This window comes from Salvia hispanica, chromosome 4 (assembly GCF_023119035.1).
Source record: "Salvia hispanica cultivar TCC Black 2014 chromosome 4, UniMelb_Shisp_WGS_1.0, whole genome shotgun sequence".
Classification (NCBI taxonomy): Eukaryota; Viridiplantae; Streptophyta; class Magnoliopsida; order Lamiales; family Lamiaceae; genus Salvia; species Salvia hispanica.
Window position 1 is genome coordinate 53,103,733 of NC_062968.1, and position 20,483 is coordinate 53,124,215.

Consider the following 20,483-nt stretch of genomic DNA (forward strand, 5'->3'; position numbering starts at 1 on the left):
CTAAAAACTTCGGTTTTTTTTTATTTTAGGGGAAATAACCTTTGATTTATTTTTATATGGAGTAGTATAACTAAATATGAATATGCATGTTTTAGATGATTAGTTACTTGTTTATTTCGTAAATTTAATCATTCATAAATTAATCAAAGCTGTTCAGTGATCTCGCTTGCTTTAAAAATACTGTAAGATTTTTTACTCAACTGTAACGAAATGGAAAAAAATACTGAAAAAAACTTTAGTGCAATTAACCATGTTAAAAATCTATGATACGATCAAACTAGTTTAATGAGAATTATATAATCAAGTTAAATATCTTGAACTACTTGTGGAATAAGTATTGGTCAATAAAACAACACATTATCAATATTAGTCATTCGAACTATTATCATAAGAGAAAAGCATTTTACCAATTAAATACGCTTCATCATCTTCTAATCAACTGCAGCAGTGATTCTTCTTATAAATGTACTTACAGTAAAACAATGTATAGTATGAATACAAAACTAACGATCTCAGATTCATCTTAAGTTACCAAACTTAGAATCTTCTGAGATGTTTGAAAAGCTTCTTCTTTGTTGATAAACTATGTGTGGTTTCAGACAAAATGTTGAGATCACATCACCATTAAGTTGAATTATGTGCAACTCCTTCAAATTTAAGTTCCATATCACAATTGGCTCCTTGAAGAATATTCCTTCACTCAGAATTCTGCCAACAGTAATTCCAGCATTGGTTTTTCTGCTTCACATATATCAGCCGTGTCGAGATCATACTAAAAAAATTCTGCAAATTAGACACTAAACCAATGGTAGTACTATTAACTAGTACATGAAGGATGTGAGAGGGGATTTTTCATGTGTTTTGCATGAATTCTAACCTTCAATCGAGGGGCATAATAAACCTTTCGTTTTTCAGAAAAACATATTGTTATCCACTGGAAGCCCCTTTTCCGACAATAGCTTAAGTTTCTGCGAAACAACATGATACCGATGAATGGATGATGTTGAAGCAGATATTTTGATCATCTCGTGCTAATATCAAATTGTTGAAAAGACAGAAAATCTGAATTTTACCTTAACATATTGAGGTGGATCATCAAGACTAGTTGATCCAAGGACTACTTCCCTCCTGAATTTGGTTGTAAGTTTATGGCAAACCCTAAGCTGACAACACGGCGTAATGTCTCAGCTTGAGCACAAACATAGCAGCACTCTATCTTTCAGTGGAAAGTGTAACAACCAGAATATTTACCTCGGATCTTGTTGCTCCACCAATTACGAATGCAAAGATCCGCCGTCCCATCTTTTTGTAATCAGTATTGGCAGTTTTCAAGACTGAATCACTGGAAATCATAGAAGATAGAGATGATATATAAAACACATTTGTAATAATCAAACTCAAATAATAGTGGCATTGAGATAAAACTGCTAATTTATAGAGTAAATTCATGAACAGTAGGAAAACAAGTTCCTAAGCCAATACCTTGAATATCCATCATCAGAAGTACGAGATTTGGCCCACTGTGCAGTCCGTCTTGATCTCATCGAATGGGGAGCTGTAGTAGACTGGGCTGGTTTAGTTGGTGGAATTTTTGAGCCCCCTCCACTAATTGATTCGTTGGAAGAGCCGGCAGAATTCATGCATTCGTACTCGTCTTTTGGCAAACTTCCTTTGGCCAACTGCTCAATTAACTCCTGAGAAACAAACCAGATTAAATATGTAAAAGTGCCAAACAGGTGAGTTTCTGTTTACAAGGTCTAGGATGCCCCACCAAACGAACATTCCAGATCCACCTTCCTATATGATGACAGTGTAATGCTTTTAGTTTATAAGAACAAACAAACCTCTAACTTGGGATAAAACCGGGAAAGTGCCCATCCCTCCTCTTCATCTCCAGCTCGATCCTTTCTTTCTGCATTTGTTTTCTGGTAAGCAAGGAATTAGTTACATTCAGGCCTCAGTACTACACTCATTGTTGCAAGCTTTACTTTAGAATTAATGTTTACCTTTGCTGAATCAAATTTAAGCGAGAAGGTACCCTTTGAAGTCTTTCTGGAATCTACTGCTTCAATTAATTTCATATTTGTGACACTTTGCATGTCCTCTTCTGTTAATTTTGCCAACTAGAGAAAGTAGCGTGATTAGTATGGTTAGTCAGCTAGAGCTAGTAAAGCACGCGGTTCGTAGATATAGGCAAATAGCCATGGTATAGTATAGTATAGTATCAGGATAAGCATAACATCATCAATCGAGGAGATACTAAATCGTAGAGAAATGAGTTTTCATGCTCAATATGCAAATATGAACCGTCAATGTGTGTGTCAGATCCTATTTACTCAACACACAGAAAGGGAGTGGGGAGATAGAGAGATCACAACCTGCATGAGTTTTCCTGCCTTGTCACCCTCAAACTTTTCTGGGCTGACACAACAATATATCATCAAAAGCCGCAACTTATTCTCAGGTGATCCGTCCTGAAGGGTAAAGAAAATGATTTATCCTGCCATCTTAATGACAAATATAGCTGAATAGAGAAGCAAAGTGCTACCAGAAGCATTGAGGTATTACCTGGTTCGATCTCAGATAAGTGATAACTTCCTTGGTTCCTGCATCGCCAAATACAAGATCTTGCTCCAGTTGTCCAAGGTCCCGAAGATCCAATTCTCTGATAAGTTCATTGAGTTTACCAGCAATCTAATGGAGAAAAGGATAACAAGATCAGTGTTCATTCCTTTTTCTAGCTCAGGAGGAACAGTAGAACTCTATTTAAGATCAAGTGGATCGATATGTAAACCCAAATACACGAAATACATTAGTAAATGATAATATGAAATGATCTTCAGAATTTTTAGTTTAGAAACAACCGCAACATGGATTGAGAGTTTCTCCATCTGTTCATTATATTGTGGCAAAGCTTGAACCATTTTCTGTATGTCTCTTGTGGACAGCTCACTACCATCCCTTCAAGAAAGCAGAATGTAAATCGTTAGAAATTACAATGGAAAAGAAACATGGATGTTGTCTACAGGATAAATACAAATGTGCAATGCAGTTTCCCTTTCTCCAATTGAATATAATGGACTCAAGCCAATGAGAATAGGAGTTGAGCACATGTTCCATTATTTAGCAACACTGAAGCATATTCTGATTTCACAGACAGAATGTGGCAAGATATCATAGTTATATTTCAGAACAGATGAAGTATATAAACACCAACCTCTGTTGTAATTGAGCTGCTTTGTTTTTGGAAACAAAGTTGGTCATCTTCTCACTCAACCGCTCACTAGCCTAAAATTTTAGGTAAGAACATTTAGATGGCAGATATGAGTAATTAATAGAGATCCGCAGGAAATGAGTCTTTGAAGGAAAAAAATATGCATGAATGAGAAAACACCTCCGCGATATGAGCATGTCTGAGCTCAACCCAGAGAACATCATTATCTTGCAAGAGGACTTCTTTTTGTTCAGGCTCACCACCCGATTTGCTAGGAATCTTGCATCCACTGAATACCATCAGAAAGTTCCAAGTCTCCAATTAGGCTGCTTAGACAAAGACATTTACCTCGTGTACATATTTATTTCCTTCCAGCTCAAGTAAATCATGACACATAGCATCGTACGTCCATTCATGTATGATGGGAGCGATCTGGAAATGTCCAACAAAATGATAAAAACTAAGAATAAGTTATTCTTGAGTAGATAAAGTGTAGTGAATTGAGCTTTTGGCACCTGATCAATTGATCTATCCACTATAAGTAATTCACAAGTTTCTGTTGCTGGGAACTTGGGAATGGAAGTTTTATAAGTTGTGATGTGCTTCCAAACTGCTTCAGCAAGCTTCTTAGGAATCAAATCTCGACTATTTTTACTGTCATCATCCCCTTCCTTGGAAGGTTTTTTATACCTCACAAAAGGAAATTCCTGAAATTTAAATCTAGACAGTTTAGGCAAAAAAATGATGATAACAAACGACATGAGCACAATCATGTTGAATTGTTGATATTACCGATTGGGATTTGGAAATCCAGAACATAAATATTTTATGCCGCAGATGGTGAATATATGGAAACTTGTTAAACTCTGTTCAACTAGACTCGTAAATAGTTGAAGTCCTATCTCAAATTCGACGTTTATTGGTACTTATCATGCTTACACATTCCTCTATAATGAGACAATTAAATAAACAATAACAAAAGTATTGATTACTCCATTACCTTTAATGAAGCAAAAACACTAGCAATTCTCGAGGCCATTAGATTCAAACATGCATCAGCTTTGCGAGTATTCTCACCACCAAAGAGTTCATAAAGTGCATTTTCTTGATCAGTTGTGAATGCCTGATAGAAAGTTTCTCTTTACATTCCATGATGCCAAAAGACCTTAATAGAAATCCATAAAGCATTCAGCTACCTGAGTATCTATGGGAAAGTACTCCAAATTCATCTGCAATTCGTCAAAGGTAAATATATCAATGAAAAAAACATCCCAATAGAGCAATGCCGTGCGAAGCTATTGGCAAAACTGAGGATGCTAGTTACCTCTCTTAGGGCACCAATACGTGGCATAACACTAGTATCACTCTTGATGTGAGACACCAGGTCTTTTGGTACAGGTGTACTAAAGTATATATATGCCCTGCAACCACAGATAAGAAGGGGTGCTGTCACAGTTCATAAAACAATATCGAATACAAAAGGACTTTATAAAAATTCTTGGACGTACTTCCTGTACAATGGTTCTCTCCCCGACATGTCAGACAAGAGCATGACGAGGCTGACAAGGATAGAAAATTAAGTAATCAGTTCCAATATTCTTTTTGTAAAAACTGTTTCTCTTCAAACAGTCATTATTATCTAAGGATGAGACCCTGGCAAGGTGTTTTTGTAAAAGGGAAGTAAAAGAAAATAGCCAAGGAAGGACAGTAAAAGGTGCTCTTAACTATTTTAATATGCCAAATATCTCTCTGATCTTCTTTAACTATATCCCAGAAATATAAACTTTTTTTTCTTCTAAGTATAAAATAATTGAAAATAATTTGGAATGACAATACTTTTCCCTGGCAGGCTGTATGAAGTATACTACATCCATTGAAGGCATGGGTTCTCTCCTTTTAAACAGTTCTTCCACCACTGCAGAAGGTGAAAACAACATAAGAATATTGTAGTGTGAGATACCAGCCAAAAAAAGTTCTCGTAAAGCTTTCTTGCGGCAGGTCTTTGAGGTGAACAGCATATATATTTGATAGATCAAACTATGAAATAAAAGCTGAAACAAACATCATATTTTGTGTGTATCTGACATAAAATCAAAATGCTTACATGAAACATCTTGGTCTGTGATATCTGACATTTTGCATGAATGAGACATCACTTTTACAGTAACTTTGTCCATGATGAGCACCTGAAAACAGAGATCTTACATGCCCTTATAGCAAAGTTTCAGTTTTATCTTGATAATGGTAACATGTGGCAACATAATTTATAACCTTCCATGATGATCTCTGACCTCCTACTTTGGAATCTTGGAGCATTTCATACAATAACCCTAACAGATGTTTCAAAAGAATCAGTCCAAATACTACCCAATTTCTCGTAGAATTAGAGTGCAATTTAGTTAATAGACACCTTAATTGAAAGAGATAAGTAAAATATTTCCCTTTAAACTTTTTTCCTTCAGCTAATTCAGAACGTAATGGCATAAAAAAATAAAGTATGCTATTTAATTCGACAGTCACCGCTCATTCAGTACATCAGATCCCCAAAAAGGCGTCGCAATAGCAACAAAATCAACATGTTCTTCCTTCCGATGTCAAAGTGAGCTACAATTTTCAAATTTCTCATCTCTCTAACCTAAAAAACGAAGATGCTTCTTCGAATGTTTCTATTTATCTATTCGAAACACCGAGTAATCGCTGAATGTAAAATGCAGAGAGGAAATGAAAAGGCTAGGCAACGCAATGAAGGTGACGGAGCTTACGATCGCGGCTGACCATACGGAGAGTCTTGTACTCCGCGGCCTGGGAGCACTCGGAATCCGAGAATGACATTTTTCCGGCGCCGGAATTCAAATCGGATTTGAAAAATGTTTTGTTATTTTGCTCTTTTTTTTTGGAGTGAAGGGAAAAAAAGGAACGAAATTAGAAGACGGTTAAAAGTGGCGGTACGTCTTTGAAGGGGGATGTCGTTGTATTTGTGGGGACCCACATTTTGCGCCAACTGTAACGATTTCTTCAATTTTTTATTTTTTTTATTTTTTCCTTCAATTTTCTTAAATTACTAGTATTAGTAAATTCCAAGCCTATTCATTTTCTTATGTTACTATAATATACTACTCCACTTATTCACATTTTAATTTGAGCTAGTTCGAACATAAAAATATTTATGAATCATAGTACAGATTCGAATTGGAGAAAACACTCATCCCGTCATCTATATATACTCCAAATGCCTAAGACCATATTTATCAGCAATCATCCAACTCAACTCAACCATCTACTTTTTCAATATTTAATTCATTTCTATCTCCTCCACATCATCAATATTCATCCAACCTAATCATACTCTTTCTGATGGTTTATCAATGACTATCCAACCACATCATTATATATTTATTTTTATATATATTTTTAATAATATTATTATTAATATATGAAATATTTATTGTTGCACACTAAAATTTATAAAAAAACACAATAAATGGTAAACTAAAAATTATAAAAATAAACAAATAGAAAACATAAGTTACAATATTAGATTATTAGTAGATGAGAAAAGGAGATTTTTTATTTTACCAAAGAAGAAGGATTATATGAGGAGAAAAGATTAGATTTTTTTGTGTGCATACTATGACAAATGTGATCTCTATTTGTGGAGGATGGAAAATTATGAATTTTGGTATAATTTTTTATATTTTTTTAATATAATATATTTAAGATATATAAATTTTAGTTAAAAAAATTTATCAACCAATGAGAACGTGTCATTTGGCACAATCTCATTGGCTGAGTCATTGAATAAGTTGACCAACCAAGCGGTTGGTGGTTGCCTCCAAACAGACCGAGCTCAAGGAGAGAGACAGACCATTTGAATAAAAAAAATTTTTTAATGCAATATGAGGTGCGGTCGACCCTCACAACCGATAAACATGGTCTAAGAGTCCCTATGACTCTTTTCATCTTTGTCTCATTAGGTTTAGCGTCGTAGTCCCGGTCCACAAGATGGGCAAGCGATGCTAAAATTGTATCGGGAGCAAAACTGTTTGGATAGTCACATCTAGAATATTTGAATTATGCGTTGTGATGCAACTTTAAATCCGATAAAGAATCGGGTGGCTACTTTTGGTCTTCGTCTCACTGCCCATGGCTCACGCATATGCCCTCATCTTGGCCCTCCTTCCTTTACATTTTTTCAGTCTTTTTTTCTTCAATCCACAACACAAACAATCTCAAAGTCCATGTAATAATGATGCTTTCATATGCAAAATCATGTTACCTATGCAATGCTCAAATAGAGCTTATAGCAAAAAACCCGATTTACCTCAGCTATAAAAGTAATGTACATGTATATACGAAGAAATTTCGGATTTACCTCAACAAAAAAAGAACTACAAAAATCTCCCATAGCCATGGAGGGAAGAACGACGAGAAAGATATCCGGTGGCAGCTATATGAAAACTGTAGTAGAAGGGCTCTATCTTACAGCTGTACAATGTTTTGGGATTTTAAGATATTCCATTAGTTGCAGACATGCTTGTAGATGTGATTTTCTGGGCATGCTTCCTTTTCTGGCACAGATTGAAAGAAAATCGTTGCAGCACATAATCGGGCAAGAGAAGAAGCTAGGCACATTTATCTGCTTACGAAGAATTTGGATGCAAAATGGAGCCTAGACTTTGAGAAATGAAGCTCTGAGCCTGCTCCTGCAATGGCAAAGTTAAACCATGGTCTGTTTTAGTTGGTCGGCGTAGAAAATACTTCCAAGTGGGGCAATATATATATGGAGACTGCCTATTATAAAGATAAGCTATTTGTAGAAGACGTGATGCATCACATACCAAAAAGTAATATGACTCGGTTTAACTGTGCAAGTTTCGGATTCCAAACTTTCTTCCTTAGCAGATGAATGAACTAGTCTTTGGAACTTGGATGAGAGGTTCTCATACATATCAACGTTAGACGGTTGTACTTGTTGAACTCCAGTTTTCAAGTGCTCCATTTTGATCTCTGAGGCATCTAGGTTCTCCTGGTTGGGTAAAAGAGAGATACTTTGGTAAAAAAACTACATCGAAAAAGAGATTAAAAAGGTAACTGATATTCACGATGTTTTACATACTTCCATTGCTCTAATGGCTGCTTCGCGGCAGATGAGTGATATATCAGCCCCAGTATAGCCTTCCGTGAGGCAAGAGAGCTCACTGATGCATACATCAGAATTGCATGGCATCCGGTGCAAATGAACACGAAAGATATCCTCACGATCTTTTTTGCTTGGTGGGCCCACATAAAGAAGTCTATCAAATCGTCCTAACAAGTTAAGAAGCAATTACACAGGTTCTTGTAGTCGCCAAGCAAAAAAGAAAACAACACATTTGAGGAAAGATAAACGAACAACAGGAATAGACGGAAAGTTACCTGGTCTGAGGAGGGCAGAATCGATCTTATCTGGCCTATTTGTAGCTGCAATGACAGTTACACTGCCTCTTTGCTGCAAGCCTGTCATCAATAAATTTATGTTAAGATGGATAGCAAACTATTTCTGTTCCCAAGCAAACGTTATATTTAATTCAAATGAAAAAGAAAAAGTTGCACAGAGAAATTATTGTCGCTTGGTTAGAGATGCTAGCACATGAATAAAAGGCATCTAGACAAATTGTACACTTATGGCAAGATGATTCTAGGTAGTTACCATCCAATTCAACAAGTAGCTGACTGATAACCCGATCACCGACTGATACTCCATCGCTTTCTTTTCCACGAGTGATAGCAAGACCATCAATTTCGTCAAAGAATATAATTGAAGGAGCATTAGCCCTGGCCTTCGCGAACAAAGTACGTACGGCTTTTTCAGATTCACCAACCCATTTGCTGAAGAGCTCAGGGCCCTTTACTGCAAGAAAATTCAACCCTGCTTCTGAAGCAACTGCACGAGCCAAAAGAGTCTTGCTGCAACCTGGAGGACCAAACAACAAAATTCCACTTGGGGGGCGAGTTCCAATGCGAGCAAAAGCATCCTTGTGTTTTTGAGGCCATTGCACAGCTTCCATAAGTTGCATCTTAACTTCTGTCTGGCCACCAACATCATTCCAGCCAACTTTAGGGATTTCAAGTATCACCTGATCAGGACAAGCTGTAAGTCAAGGTAGCGTAAACCACAATAAATAAACAGGACAAGTAGCAAGCTATATTTTGTGAACTTAGTATTCTGTAACAAACTCAATCATTTAAGAATGACACAGAAGGAGCAAACAAATGAGACCTAACTATTAGTATAATTAGTAGCCTCCTAATGATTATACCATTTCAAAAATAAATTGCAGGATTTTACATTTCAATATTGGCATTGGTGACACCCAAGACAAGTCTTTTACTTCATAGCAACAATGAATGATTTCAAGTAGACATCATGTCTAGATATCACATGGCATACTTACCTCTCTCATAGCACTTGGTCTTATTCTAATTCTAGCCTTCTCAAAGTCATCTGAAGTAACTCTTAAGGTGCCTTTTGGATCATGAGTCCAATCTACTGCAATACCAACCCTGGATTCAGCAGAGTTTTGTGTTCCTGAATTGCTGGAAAATGCAGCACACAAATTACTTTTGACAGAATCTCCTGAACTGCAAGGGGTTCCCAGATCACCACCCAGGTCAACTTCTTGCGACCGGCTCAAAGCTTGGCATTCTGGATCTACTTTAGTTGAAAATCCAAAATCCGAATCACCATGACCGGCATTAGATTTAACATACCGCCGAAGCCCAACTAAAGCTGCTTCAGTGCACAGAGCAGCTAAATCAGCTCCAACAAAACCATGTGTGGCCATTGCAAGATTGTGAATATCCTCGTCCAGCAGTGAGTGTGCAGTTTCATTAAGAAGTGCAAGCAATATTTCATGCCGTTCTCTGGGAGATGGAACACCTACGTGTATTACAAAGATGTAAGAGACTTTTTAGGAGATCAATCATAACCATTCAACTTTGCTATTAATGGAAATAATGAACTCTAAAGCTATCACTAACGCAGTAGGATCAGAATCCACTAGGTGCTAATTGTTAACATACAAAAAATGGTAAGCATTAAGGGATTACCAAATGCAATTTAGGATTTTTATTTAAAAAATTGATCATACACCAGCTGAGGCTATGAGAACATGAAGACAAAGATGATAAACCAAAAAATTTTACATGAGATACCTATTTCAATTTCTCTGTCAAGCCTTCCTGGCCGTCTAAGTGCGGGCTCAATACTGTCAGGACGGTTTGTAGCAGCAATAACTAGAACTCCATCACTTCTACTAATCCCATCCATTAAATTTAAGAGAGTGGCAACCATTCTTTGGGATAGTTCATCTCCTCCATCTTTACGTGCAGGTGCAATGGCATCCAACTCATCTATGAATACCTAAAATAATGATCATCAAGCATTTAGCACCCAACTGCATTCAAGAGCACAGATGATAATTGGTGTAAAATCACAAAGACTGGTCATTTTTTGATCTGTCACACACCTTTCAAATTTTGAATGACAAAGCACGAAGTTTAAATAATTTATTGAGTTGGTGCATACATGTAAAATTTTGATGATGTGGATGAATAGTAACAAATACATGTATTAATGTGACGATTTGGATGACTAAACGGTGTTGTTTTGAGCCTGAGAAACTAAAATAATAAAAAAGTAAAATAGAATAACCAGAAAGGTGGGAGACAAAGTAGAAATGGCCTATTCAAATTGAGAATTTTGAAAGGTTCTGGAAAAACCAGAAATGGCCCATTCTTCATGATTTAAAAGGCAATTAACCCAAATTGATAATTTGATTCAGCATTCTACCAATCTGCCTCTTCAATAATGAAATGCTTATTCATCTAAAACTTCCATCCATATTGAAGAGAGAAGGTACGGTACTCTTTGGGCTCAAATATTGCATAGAATTCATGCAGTGATACCCATTATTTATGGAAGCGAGAATTTTATATCAAAGATTCATAATCAGTGTAAGTAACCTGCAGTTGATTTTCATGTATGAATTTATGCCATGCATTTATTTATTTATTTTCGATATGATGATACATTTTCCACATTCATTCTTCCAAAGAAAATGACGACAAGAAACTTACCACCGCAGGTGAGGCTTTGATGGCATTCTCAAATACTTCATGCAATGCTTTTTCAGTTTCTCCATGGTATTGACTAATAATTTCAGGTCCATTCACAGAAAACATGTTTACACCAGCATCACGGGCACATACTTGAGCTAATGTAGTCTTTCCAGTTCCTGGGGGGCCATGAAGAAGGACTCCCTTTGTAGGCCGTAAGCCCAAGCTTGCAACTGTCATCTGCACAGCTGATGAAACTATGATATCTTTTAAAACAGAATATTCTTTAGTCAGGCCTCCCAACTTCAAAAGGTTGGCTTCCAGATCTTTTCTGATAGGGCCATGCCCCGCATCTGGTTCTTCCATATAGCCTTTCATTGAAGATTCAACAACCACATCACCTGCGGATAGAAAATTAATCTTTGTACCACCATCAATAGAGAAAGCAGATAAGACATATTTTCCATTGTCCAAACCCCGCGCAAGAAGTTCACTATTACTATTCCGAATATCACCATTTGAAGACAATCTTTTGGGACCCATAACCTGGAAAACACATAGCTCTGAAAGTACGGGGACCGCAACAAAGTTGCCAGAGAGTAAAATCCGTGAACATAACCATGATCTAACGCATGTCTCTAACAGTTTCCTTGAGGAATCATCCCTTAAAATTTCATCCATGCCAAGTATGTTAAACGCTGCACTAGAGTAAGTTCTCTCTAATGTTGACTTATCATAATTCGACATGCCAGACTCTGCTGAGCAAGGAGAGCGAATTTTAGACTTTGATATAGATGGTGTCTTTGGGGATGAAATTTTACTGTTTTCAGCTTGTCCGTATGCTAGTTCATCAAAAGACTCGAGATGAGAAGATGTCGACATCCCTGTTTTATTTTTGTTACCCTTTAAATATACTGGAGATAGATAAATCTCCGTTCGGCTGTCTACTGATATATAACTAGCTGCAGGGCCACAGCGGGCACCAGTTCCATTCTCAGTCAAGCTATGACGCTTAACAGGATAAACAAAAACTACCCTGCCTGAACATGGACTACCCATAGTGCGTGAAAGGTTCAAAGACAAGCGCACATCATTTTTAGAAACCTGCATGCAGAGAAGAGATCCGATAACTACAGAGAAGTAAGAGATGTTTAATTATGATTAGAAGCAGAAGAAAATTCTTGTAAGGCTAGTTACCACAACCATTGTTTAAAGTAGCATTGCTTCACATAGATATGGTTCTTTCCTAATGTTTGTTTGTTACCTACTGATGCCATAGTAGGGAGTTCTGTACTGTATACATATTTCGAGTTCTGATTGTAGAGTGTAGTGTACCTAACTTATAATTAATGTACTTAAACGACGATACCAGAGAAGGATCTAGCCATTTTGAAAACTGGATTATAAAGTGTATGAACCCCTGGCAAACAAACAACATGGAGAAACAAACCTACACACTAAAAGAGTTCACAGCACAAGTACTGAACAGCTAGAGTGATATCCAAACCTTAGTGGATGGCAATACGGTCGCAAGAGCAAAGAATGTTCCAGGTTCATCAGCCAAATTGTCGGTAACGTCAAACCCAAAGCACTGAGCACACTCATCTGATAGCTTACACAGGGGATATCCGCTCATACCTTTGTCCGAAGAAGAAAGAGAGACCTGTCATAAACCATATCATAGACAGAGACACCTTTTATATATTAAGTGCACATCAGCTGTAAATCAATGAATCACAACTACATTACTAAGTGAAAGATACAGCAGTCACAGCATATATGTAAATCAAAAATCTAAAGGCTTAGGGAGGAAACAACACCAAAATCAAACATATACTAACAGCATTAGATAACAATGTTGTGAATTGAAAAGGAAACGAACAAATAGCACTGGAAATTGGGGGAAAAAAAAAAAATAAGTTTACCGATACAAGGGAGCCTAGGGGAATCGAGGAAGAAAGCATGGCTGTTTCAGACAGCCAAATTGTGTATTCTCTGGAGTTGGAAACGGCGTCGTGGGCAACTGTGCCGACGAAGGCCGTTGTGGAGATGAGAGATGGGAATTGAGCTGCAGCTTCATCGAGAGAGTGGAGCAATTGTTCGCGCGTCGGAGCGAGTGGCGACGACGGTAAAGAATAAGGCGAGGAGATCACGTTGCTTTGATCGGAATTTGAGGTTTTTGAAGGTGTTTTCGAGTTCTTCTTCTTGGTCGGCATTTGTCGTAGAATGGAGGTTTCCTGTAACAGTTTCCCTTCGAGATGAAGATGAAGAGGGGGAGTGAGTGAGTGAGCAGTTGTGGGGAGTATAATTTTGGGAAAATTTACCGGGAATGCGCGCTAGCTAAATTCAAAGGCAACTTTGTCCTACTTCAATGGCGGATGGAAAAGAGAAATGCGGGATGGCTGAATAAGGGTAGGGACTAGGCGGACTGGGCTATTCTCTTATTTGCTTTTGGGCTTTTCTCTTTTCATATTATGCAATAAAGGCCCAACACTAATGAATATAGGTATCCCACAGCTTATTTTCTGAGTTTTCATCTTAATAACTATCCACTTTTAAATAATTAGTAAATATTAATTCGCTTATAAATTCATATAGTATTTATTATTTGATATATATATGAATTTAAAATTTGATATCATGAACTCATGTACTCTTTTTTTAATCATGAATTTATGTACTCTCATTAGGTTGCGGTTTGTATTGTTTTGTTTTACTTTTCCATGGGGAATGAGTGTTGCTATTATATCATGTTAATTATAATTTTTGGAGTTAAATTTTCATTGATACGTTTAAGAATAAATTTTATGTGCATATTATTCAATCATGAATGTAATTTTAGACCTTTTCATTTTACTAAAATGGGATAAGAATAAAATGTTTAATACTAGTACTATTTATAATAAAAGAATTTGAAGTCGTTTTCTATGGATATTTGTAACAATTAGAAAGATAGTGTTGTTTAAAGTATAATGTATATTTTTAAAATAATTTTTTTTATTATTAATTGTTGGTTGTGCTTAATGTCACGAGTTTCATTTTCAGAATCTGTCACTGGATATATGTCTTTTCAAATTTGTAAAATTTATTCCCTTCGTCTTATTTATTTATGGTTATGCCGTTACCATTAATTGGTATTGCATTTTATACTATAGTAATTAATAACTATCAATGTAGATATGTATATCGTATTTAAATACTATAATATTGTGCTAAATTTAATTACTAAATAAATAAATCAATCAATATCAATTTACAGTACATTGAATCGATCAGCCTTTCAGTTTAACTTCATGTTAATTTCTCCAAACTAAACTATTACTATTAAATTAAATTTAGCACGTATATCATGTTTTCCTTTGATTGCAATTATAAGATCAAATTTGGATAGCAATAAATATGAAAAAGTATCACATCAATCCCTTTGACTTTAATACGAACAGATATTAGCATCTAATATTACATACTATATAGTTAAACTATGATGCATGCTTTAATATTCAACGTCTGGATAATAAACATATAATTTTGACGACTGACGAGGCATTATTATAGATTAGTTAATATTGAATAGTTAATTAAAATATTAAAATTATCACTATTATGTGTGTGGACACTGGGCACATCTACCTTGTATATTTATCACACATGCACTATACACATTTGTCGACAGTTCAATCGACACAAAACTACTCGACTATAATAAAGAATGGAGATTAGGTCTTCAATCGACGTATATAATTTTATGTACATGCATGTATTATGTATATGACTATATAATTAATATTACAAATTCAAGTAAAACACCGACGCATGTCCCATGCCGAATAATTCAAAAAATAATTGTCAATGCATGCTTCCATTAAAAATATGTATTTAACACATCAATAATTCGAAAAAATTCTAAATTATATTTATCTTGTGCTCACATGATGTCACCCACGACTATTAAGCCCATATATGATTTCAAATTCATTTTACCATAGTTAATTTGGATCGAACGACAAGTGGCGTGAATTTTCATAAACTGGAGTATGTTTGTTAGTATTATAATAAAATAAAGAATATTCAATGGAGTATTTATTTTAAAAAATATGTGATGTATTTTAAATTTACGAGCTCTTATCATCAATATTAGAAATAGGTCACTCACGCCTTAAAAGCTTTATAAAGAGGATGATTATTCATACTTATATAGATCTAGCTATGATCATTACCAAATCGATGTGGAACAAGATTTAAGAGTTTTAACACACACCATCACGTGTGGATCGGAATGACACATCGGACTTCCATCACGTGGATAGACAAGATAAAAGATAAAATTCATCATCGACTTGAGTTCGCTCTAATACCATATTAGAAATGAGTCACTCACCCTTAAAAGACCTTATAAAAAAGAGTTATTTATGCTTATATAGAGGAGTTAGGATCACAAGATTTAATATTTTAACAATCAATTTTACACGATAAAAGTGACTATAACAAATAATGAAATAAGTACACGCTCTAATTGGGTGCAATATTAAATTCTTAATTAATACTAAGAAGTGGTATAAAATTTAAATAAAGCAATTTGGTGTAATAATTTTTTAATAATATGTACAAAATATAAGTAAAGTATACGGAATTGAAGTTGAGAGTAAAAGGTGTACAAAATTATTATAAAGTGGAACGTAATAACGTTTACAAAACGAAACTTTGGATTTGATTAAATTCTTCATTATTTTGTGACTATTTATTTTAGGAAAATTTGTCATTGAATCACAATTTTTTAATTAACTTTTGATTAATCCCATTTCTTGTAAAATTAGATAGTTACATCACAATTGTTATACATTTTTCAATTATTCCATTCAATTAAAATTTTAACAAAATTTATTATAATTTTTTTAAATTTTTGTCATTATATCTTCATGGACTACATAATAATCATTTAAAACTAATCATCTTAATATAAAACAAAATTACTACTATTTAAATGATAAATTTCATTAAATTTTTAATTGTATGATACAATTGAGAAATATATAAAAATTATAATTTAATTAACTATTTTTATAAATTATAAAATTATCCAAAAGTCAATCAAAAGTTGTAATTTAAAATTATTTCTCATTCATTTTATTTTAATCCACAACTCACAGTACATAACGACATTAACAACACCATAATGGCATTAAACCAAAGCCAAACAAACACAAGTTATATAGTAGTAGTAGTAGTAGTATGCAATTTCAATTCAACCAACTAATTGATAAACCCCCTTTCTTTGCATGATTTAATCGCGCCGTCAAACATTTCACCCAATCCATTCTCGTACTTGAATCCAGTCGCCTCAAGCTTCTTCGTCGACAGCCCAGAAAATTTCACCGCCGCCACATCTTTCCACGAGCTGCCCAAAAAAAAACACAAATTATCAACCAATTATTTAATTTTATAAATAAAAATTAAATTAAGTCATTAAAATGAATTACTCTGGAGATGGCATCTTATATTGTGGATATTTAACGGAGAGGAAATCGGAAAGCTGTCCGATCTCGAACTGCTCCGCCGCCACGATGTATCGGCCTTTCGCCTCGGGATACTCGAATAAGTGGATATGTGCTCGAGCAACGTCGTCCACGTGGACTAAACTCGATTCTTTTAGGTGTTGGTAGTGTCCCTTATCACCTACAACAACAAAAGTGATTAAAGTATTGTTAATCATATTTTCACGGACTGTTTATTTTGAAATCAACATGAATTTTGTTTTTAGAAAATAATAATGGCACACAAATCTCATTTCTATATATTACTAGTAGTAATTAATTTTAATTAAATGAGAAATTGAGGGTGTGATTAGCTAGTAGAGTCTATAACCAACTTATCATACTACTCTACATAGTAAAAAGTCAAATGAGACATGTAATTGACGAACGATAGCATTTAATCAATGAAATTTACCAAGAATCAAGGCCAAGGAGACGTAAACGGAATCCGGAAAATTAGGGCAGATGAAAGGGCCGGTGATCCACGTCGGAATGACGGAGACGAAGTCCAAGCCGAGCTCGGCAGCGAGCTCGATGGCGGCCTTCTCGGTCACGGCCTTGGTGACGATGTAGGGGCCCCCGAAGGCCTTGAGGCTGCGGACGAACTCGACGTCGGTCCACGAGTCCTCGTCGATGAGGCCGGTGTTGGCGGGATTGAAGGCGGCCGAGGAGATGCTGGCCGTGTAGACGACGCGGCGGACGGTCTTGGAGTCGGCGCAGGCCTGCAGGATGCCTTTCAGAGCGGTGGTCACGCGCTTCAGCTTCACCTCCTCGCTCTCCTTCTCCGCGAAGTCCAGAGGGTGCGCCGTGTGGAACACGCCCACGCACCCCTCCACGGCCGGGGCGAACGTCTCCGGCTTGTCAAGATCGGCGTTGAAGATCTGCAGCCGCTCGGCCGCGCCGGGGAGGTTTGTGATGTAGCTAATGTCCCTCTTCCGCTCTATTTTTTCGAAAATGAATCACAATAATTGTTCGATAAAGTTAAGTGGTGACAGAATAAAGTAAAAATATAGTAATAAGGTGATTTTTGTTAAAATAGAAAATGATTGTTTAGTAGTATCTCAAATGAAATACGAATCGATTAACTTGGGCTAGGGGTATATATATATATGAACCTGGATCGAGCCGGACGGTGGCGTTGACGGAATAGCCATCTTCGAGTAGCCTCTTGATCATCCATGATCCAAGAAAACCAGTTCCTCCGGTCACACACACCTTTGTTGGGGTTCCATTTGCTATTGTCACCTTTTCTGGGGTTCCATTCGCTATTGTCACCTTTTCTGGGGTTCCATTTTTTTGGGGCTCCATTCTTTCTCTGTATGTTACTCACTCTTATCTCTCTCATTTTTAATACTATATTTTTCCATGTATTAGGGCCGGGATTAGCTGTATCCAGCTTTAGTCTATACCATACATTTATACTCTTGGTCGGTTATGTTTTTTACTAGTTATAAACCTATAAATCTATAATTAATCCTAATATGTGAAACACGATATTTCATTTTATAAAGGGTTAATAACTATAAATCTATAATTAATCCTAATATGTGAAACACGGATATTTCATTTTATAAAGGATTAATAGACATTTAAATCACGAAGTTTGGTCAAATTCTTTTATGTCCTACAAATTTCAAAATTGGAACATTAAATTACGAAGGTTCAATTTTTTTCAATTGTTTCATCCATGCACAAAATTTCATCTTTTAACGATATTCAAAATGACATGTCTCATTAATATAAGTATTATTTTTCTTTTATATTCCTTTATTTTCTCAATCATCTTCTTATTTTATTGAAATATTGTTGTGTTTAACATCACAAAAAAATGTTGATTTGTGCATGGATGAGACAATTGAGAAAAAATGAAACTTTATGATTTAATTAATACTCTAATTTCAAAGTTCATGAGGCAGACTAGAATTTAATCAAATTTCGTTATTTAAATGGCTATTACATCTCTTTTATAAAATGCTCCTACCTATGAATGTGTAATGCACTATATATACTGTTAATTTGACAGCGTAAAAAATGAGCAATTGTACTATGGACACCCAATATTTGAAAATTATAAATATTACTATCACTGTTTTGAAATTGAATTATACCTCCTATAGACAAAAAGTAACACGCACTAAAATAACATAAATATAGAAAAATAGTAGTAGATGATATCGTATGATGTAGTGATTCAAATCTCAATTAATTTACCTAATCTTTTGATTAACTAGAAAAAAATAATCAGCAGATTCAATTTTTTTAGCAAAGTCAATTTTAGGTGAAAGGAATTCTTCATTGTAATTAAATCTGACGCACCACCGGTTTTCTCATATAGTTTACTTAATTGTAGGGATATATATAGGCATTAATTATATGTAATTTTAAAATAAAATGTTGGAACCGACCTTTTTAAAAATGATTATGTTTAAAATTTAATAAAAAGACAAAACAAATATCTTACGTAACTGCTTCTTTTTTTAATACTATGGCAATTACTGAAATATAAAATCAAGTCAGTGAGCTAAAATATTAGCTTCAGTATACACATGCCTATATCTTCTAAAATATAGAGGGGGCCAAATAAAAGTATATCCTAAAATGCTCCAAGTCAAACAATCACAAATTTAGGGTTTTATGTTGTACTGTATGTTGTAACATTATTATAAGTAGAGTTAAAGGCTAAAAATGGTCCCTAACATATGACTGTTTTACCAATTTGGTCCCGAACATTATCATTTTGATTATTTGGTCCCTCACAAATTAACTCTGACCCGAATCGGTCCCAACTTGACGGAACCGTCAATAATAGACGGTAATGATAACGGCGAAGCTCTGCGACTCGTGCAAGTCGGCTTCCGCCGCCGTCTTCTGCCGCGCCGACTCCGCCTTCCTCTGCCGCGCGTGCGACGCCGACGTCCACGCGGCAAACGAGCTGGCTTCGCGCCACGGCCGCGTCTGGATCTGCGAGGTCTGCGAGCAGGCCCCTGCCTCCTTCACCTGCAAGGCCGACGCCGCGCCCTCTGCGCCGCCGACATCCACTCCGCCAAACCCCTCGCCCGCCGCCACGACTGCCTCCCCGTGACCCTGTCTCCCCTCTACGACACCGCCGCCGCCGCTGCCAGCTGCGAGGAGGAGGCCGAGGGAGCGTTGTGGCTCCTGCCCGACCCGAATAGCAAAATTGAGGGTTTTGAGGCGGCATGGGTTGCGGCGGGTTGAGGCGGCGGAGGGGTTACCGTCTATTATTGACGGTTCCGTCAAGTTGGGACCGATTCGGGTGAGGGACCAAATAATAAAAAAGATAATGTTCGGGACCAAATTGGTAAAACAACCATATGTTAGGGACCATTTTTGGCCTTAACCCCAATTTTATTAGATAATAGATATTAGATATTAATTAAATATAATTATTAATTTAATCAGGTCAAAATCGATTTAAAAATCGTTGACTGTTAAATTTTAACAGTTCCGTCAGATTCGGACTAAATGTGACCAATTTTTATTTGTGATGGACCAAATAATTCAAAAGATAATGTTGTGGACCAAAATAAAAAAATCGTCATATGTTATGGACCAAAAAGGGACTTTAGTCATAATTATAACACGGTATAAATAATAACAAGCCATTTTTTAAAAAATAAAAA

General features: G+C 35.9%; 3 protein-coding genes across 5 annotated transcripts; all 3 read right to left on the reverse strand.

Moving 5' to 3' along the window:
• Positions 1–390: 390 nt before the first annotated feature.
• On the reverse strand, positions 391–6,182 carry LOC125219276 (protein transport Sec1a-like). The gene is made up of 22 exons (XM_048121208.1): positions 5,977–6,182; positions 5,486–5,544; positions 5,319–5,400; positions 5,051–5,129; positions 4,723–4,773; positions 4,539–4,635; positions 4,411–4,443; positions 4,215–4,337; positions 3,730–3,921; positions 3,563–3,646; positions 3,395–3,493; positions 3,218–3,288; positions 2,865–2,961; positions 2,569–2,694; positions 2,379–2,474; positions 2,007–2,123; positions 1,845–1,925; positions 1,483–1,694; positions 1,252–1,342; positions 1,074–1,163; positions 878–968; positions 391–772 (listed from the first exon to the last, which is right to left on the reverse strand). Exons 1-21 carry the CDS (start codon positions 6,044–6,046, stop codon positions 912–914), a joined length of 2,007 nt encoding a protein of 668 aa, XP_047977165.1. The 5' UTR covers positions 6,047–6,182; the 3' UTR covers positions 391–772; positions 878–911.
• Positions 6,183–7,512: 1,330 nt separating this feature from the next.
• On the reverse strand, positions 7,513–13,672 carry LOC125224194 (calmodulin-interacting protein 111). 3 transcript variants are annotated; one of them, XM_048127553.1, is made up of 11 exons: positions 13,237–13,672; positions 12,819–12,974; positions 11,333–12,415; positions 10,409–10,616; positions 9,649–10,133; positions 8,904–9,330; positions 8,630–8,710; positions 8,331–8,521; positions 8,053–8,240; positions 7,859–7,917; positions 7,513–7,782 (listed from the first exon to the last, which is right to left on the reverse strand). In XM_048127553.1, exons 1-10 carry the CDS (start codon positions 13,525–13,527, stop codon positions 7,884–7,886), a joined length of 3,144 nt encoding a protein of 1,047 aa, XP_047983510.1. In that variant the 5' UTR covers positions 13,528–13,672; the 3' UTR covers positions 7,513–7,782; positions 7,859–7,883. The 3 variants fall into 3 exon arrangements, with proteins under 3 accessions (XP_047983510.1, XP_047983509.1, XP_047983511.1); XM_048127552.1 differs by having other exon boundaries at positions 7,513–7,917; XM_048127554.1 differs by having other exon boundaries at positions 7,513–7,917; positions 12,819–12,949; positions 13,237–13,370.
• Positions 13,673–16,404: 2,732 nt separating this feature from the next.
• On the reverse strand, positions 16,405–18,175 carry LOC125222281 (vestitone reductase-like). Its single transcript, XM_048124804.1, has 4 exons — positions 17,958–18,175; positions 17,258–17,782; positions 16,789–16,984; positions 16,405–16,706 (listed from the first exon to the last, which is right to left on the reverse strand). Exons 1-4 carry the CDS (start codon positions 18,148–18,150, stop codon positions 16,562–16,564), a joined length of 1,059 nt encoding a protein of 352 aa, XP_047980761.1. The 5' UTR covers positions 18,151–18,175; the 3' UTR covers positions 16,405–16,561.
• Positions 18,176–20,483: the final 2,308 nt, after the last annotated feature.

Excerpts from the sequence above, each read along its gene's own strand:
- LOC125219276 (XM_048121208.1), bottom strand. The coding sequence starts at position 6,046 with ATGTCATTCTCGGATTCCGAGTGCTCCCAGGCCGCGGAGTACAAGACT. Across the intron at positions 5,545-5,976 it reads CCGTATGGTCAGCCGCGATC|GGTTATTGTATGAAATGCTC; the intron begins GTAAGCTCCGTC and ends AACATCTGTTAG. Across the intron at positions 1,343-1,482 it reads TCTGATGATGGATATTCAAG|TGATTCAGTCTTGAAAACTG; the intron begins GTATTGGCTTAG and ends TATGATTTCCAG.
- LOC125224194 (XM_048127553.1), bottom strand. The coding sequence starts at position 13,527 with ATGCCGACCAAGAAGAAGAACTCGAAAACACCTTCAAAAACCTCAAAT. Across the intron at positions 10,617-11,332 it reads TCAAAGCCTCACCTGCGGTG|GTATTCATAGATGAGTTGGA; the intron begins GTAAGTTTCTTG and ends TCATTATTTTAG. Across the intron at positions 8,241-8,330 it reads CAGCCATTAGAGCAATGGAA|GAGAACCTAGATGCCTCAGA; the intron begins GTATGTAAAACA and ends TTACCCAACCAG.
- LOC125222281 (XM_048124804.1), bottom strand. The coding sequence starts at position 18,150 with ATGGAGCCCCAAAAAAATGGAACCCCAGAAAAGGTGACAATAGCGAAT. Across the intron at positions 17,783-17,957 it reads CACCGTCCGGCTCGATCCAG|AGCGGAAGAGGGACATTAGC; the intron begins GTTCATATATAT and ends TCGAAAAAATAG. Across the intron at positions 16,985-17,257 it reads CTCCTTGGCCTTGATTCTTG|GTGATAAGGGACACTACCAA; the intron begins GTAAATTTCATT and ends TTGTTGTTGTAG.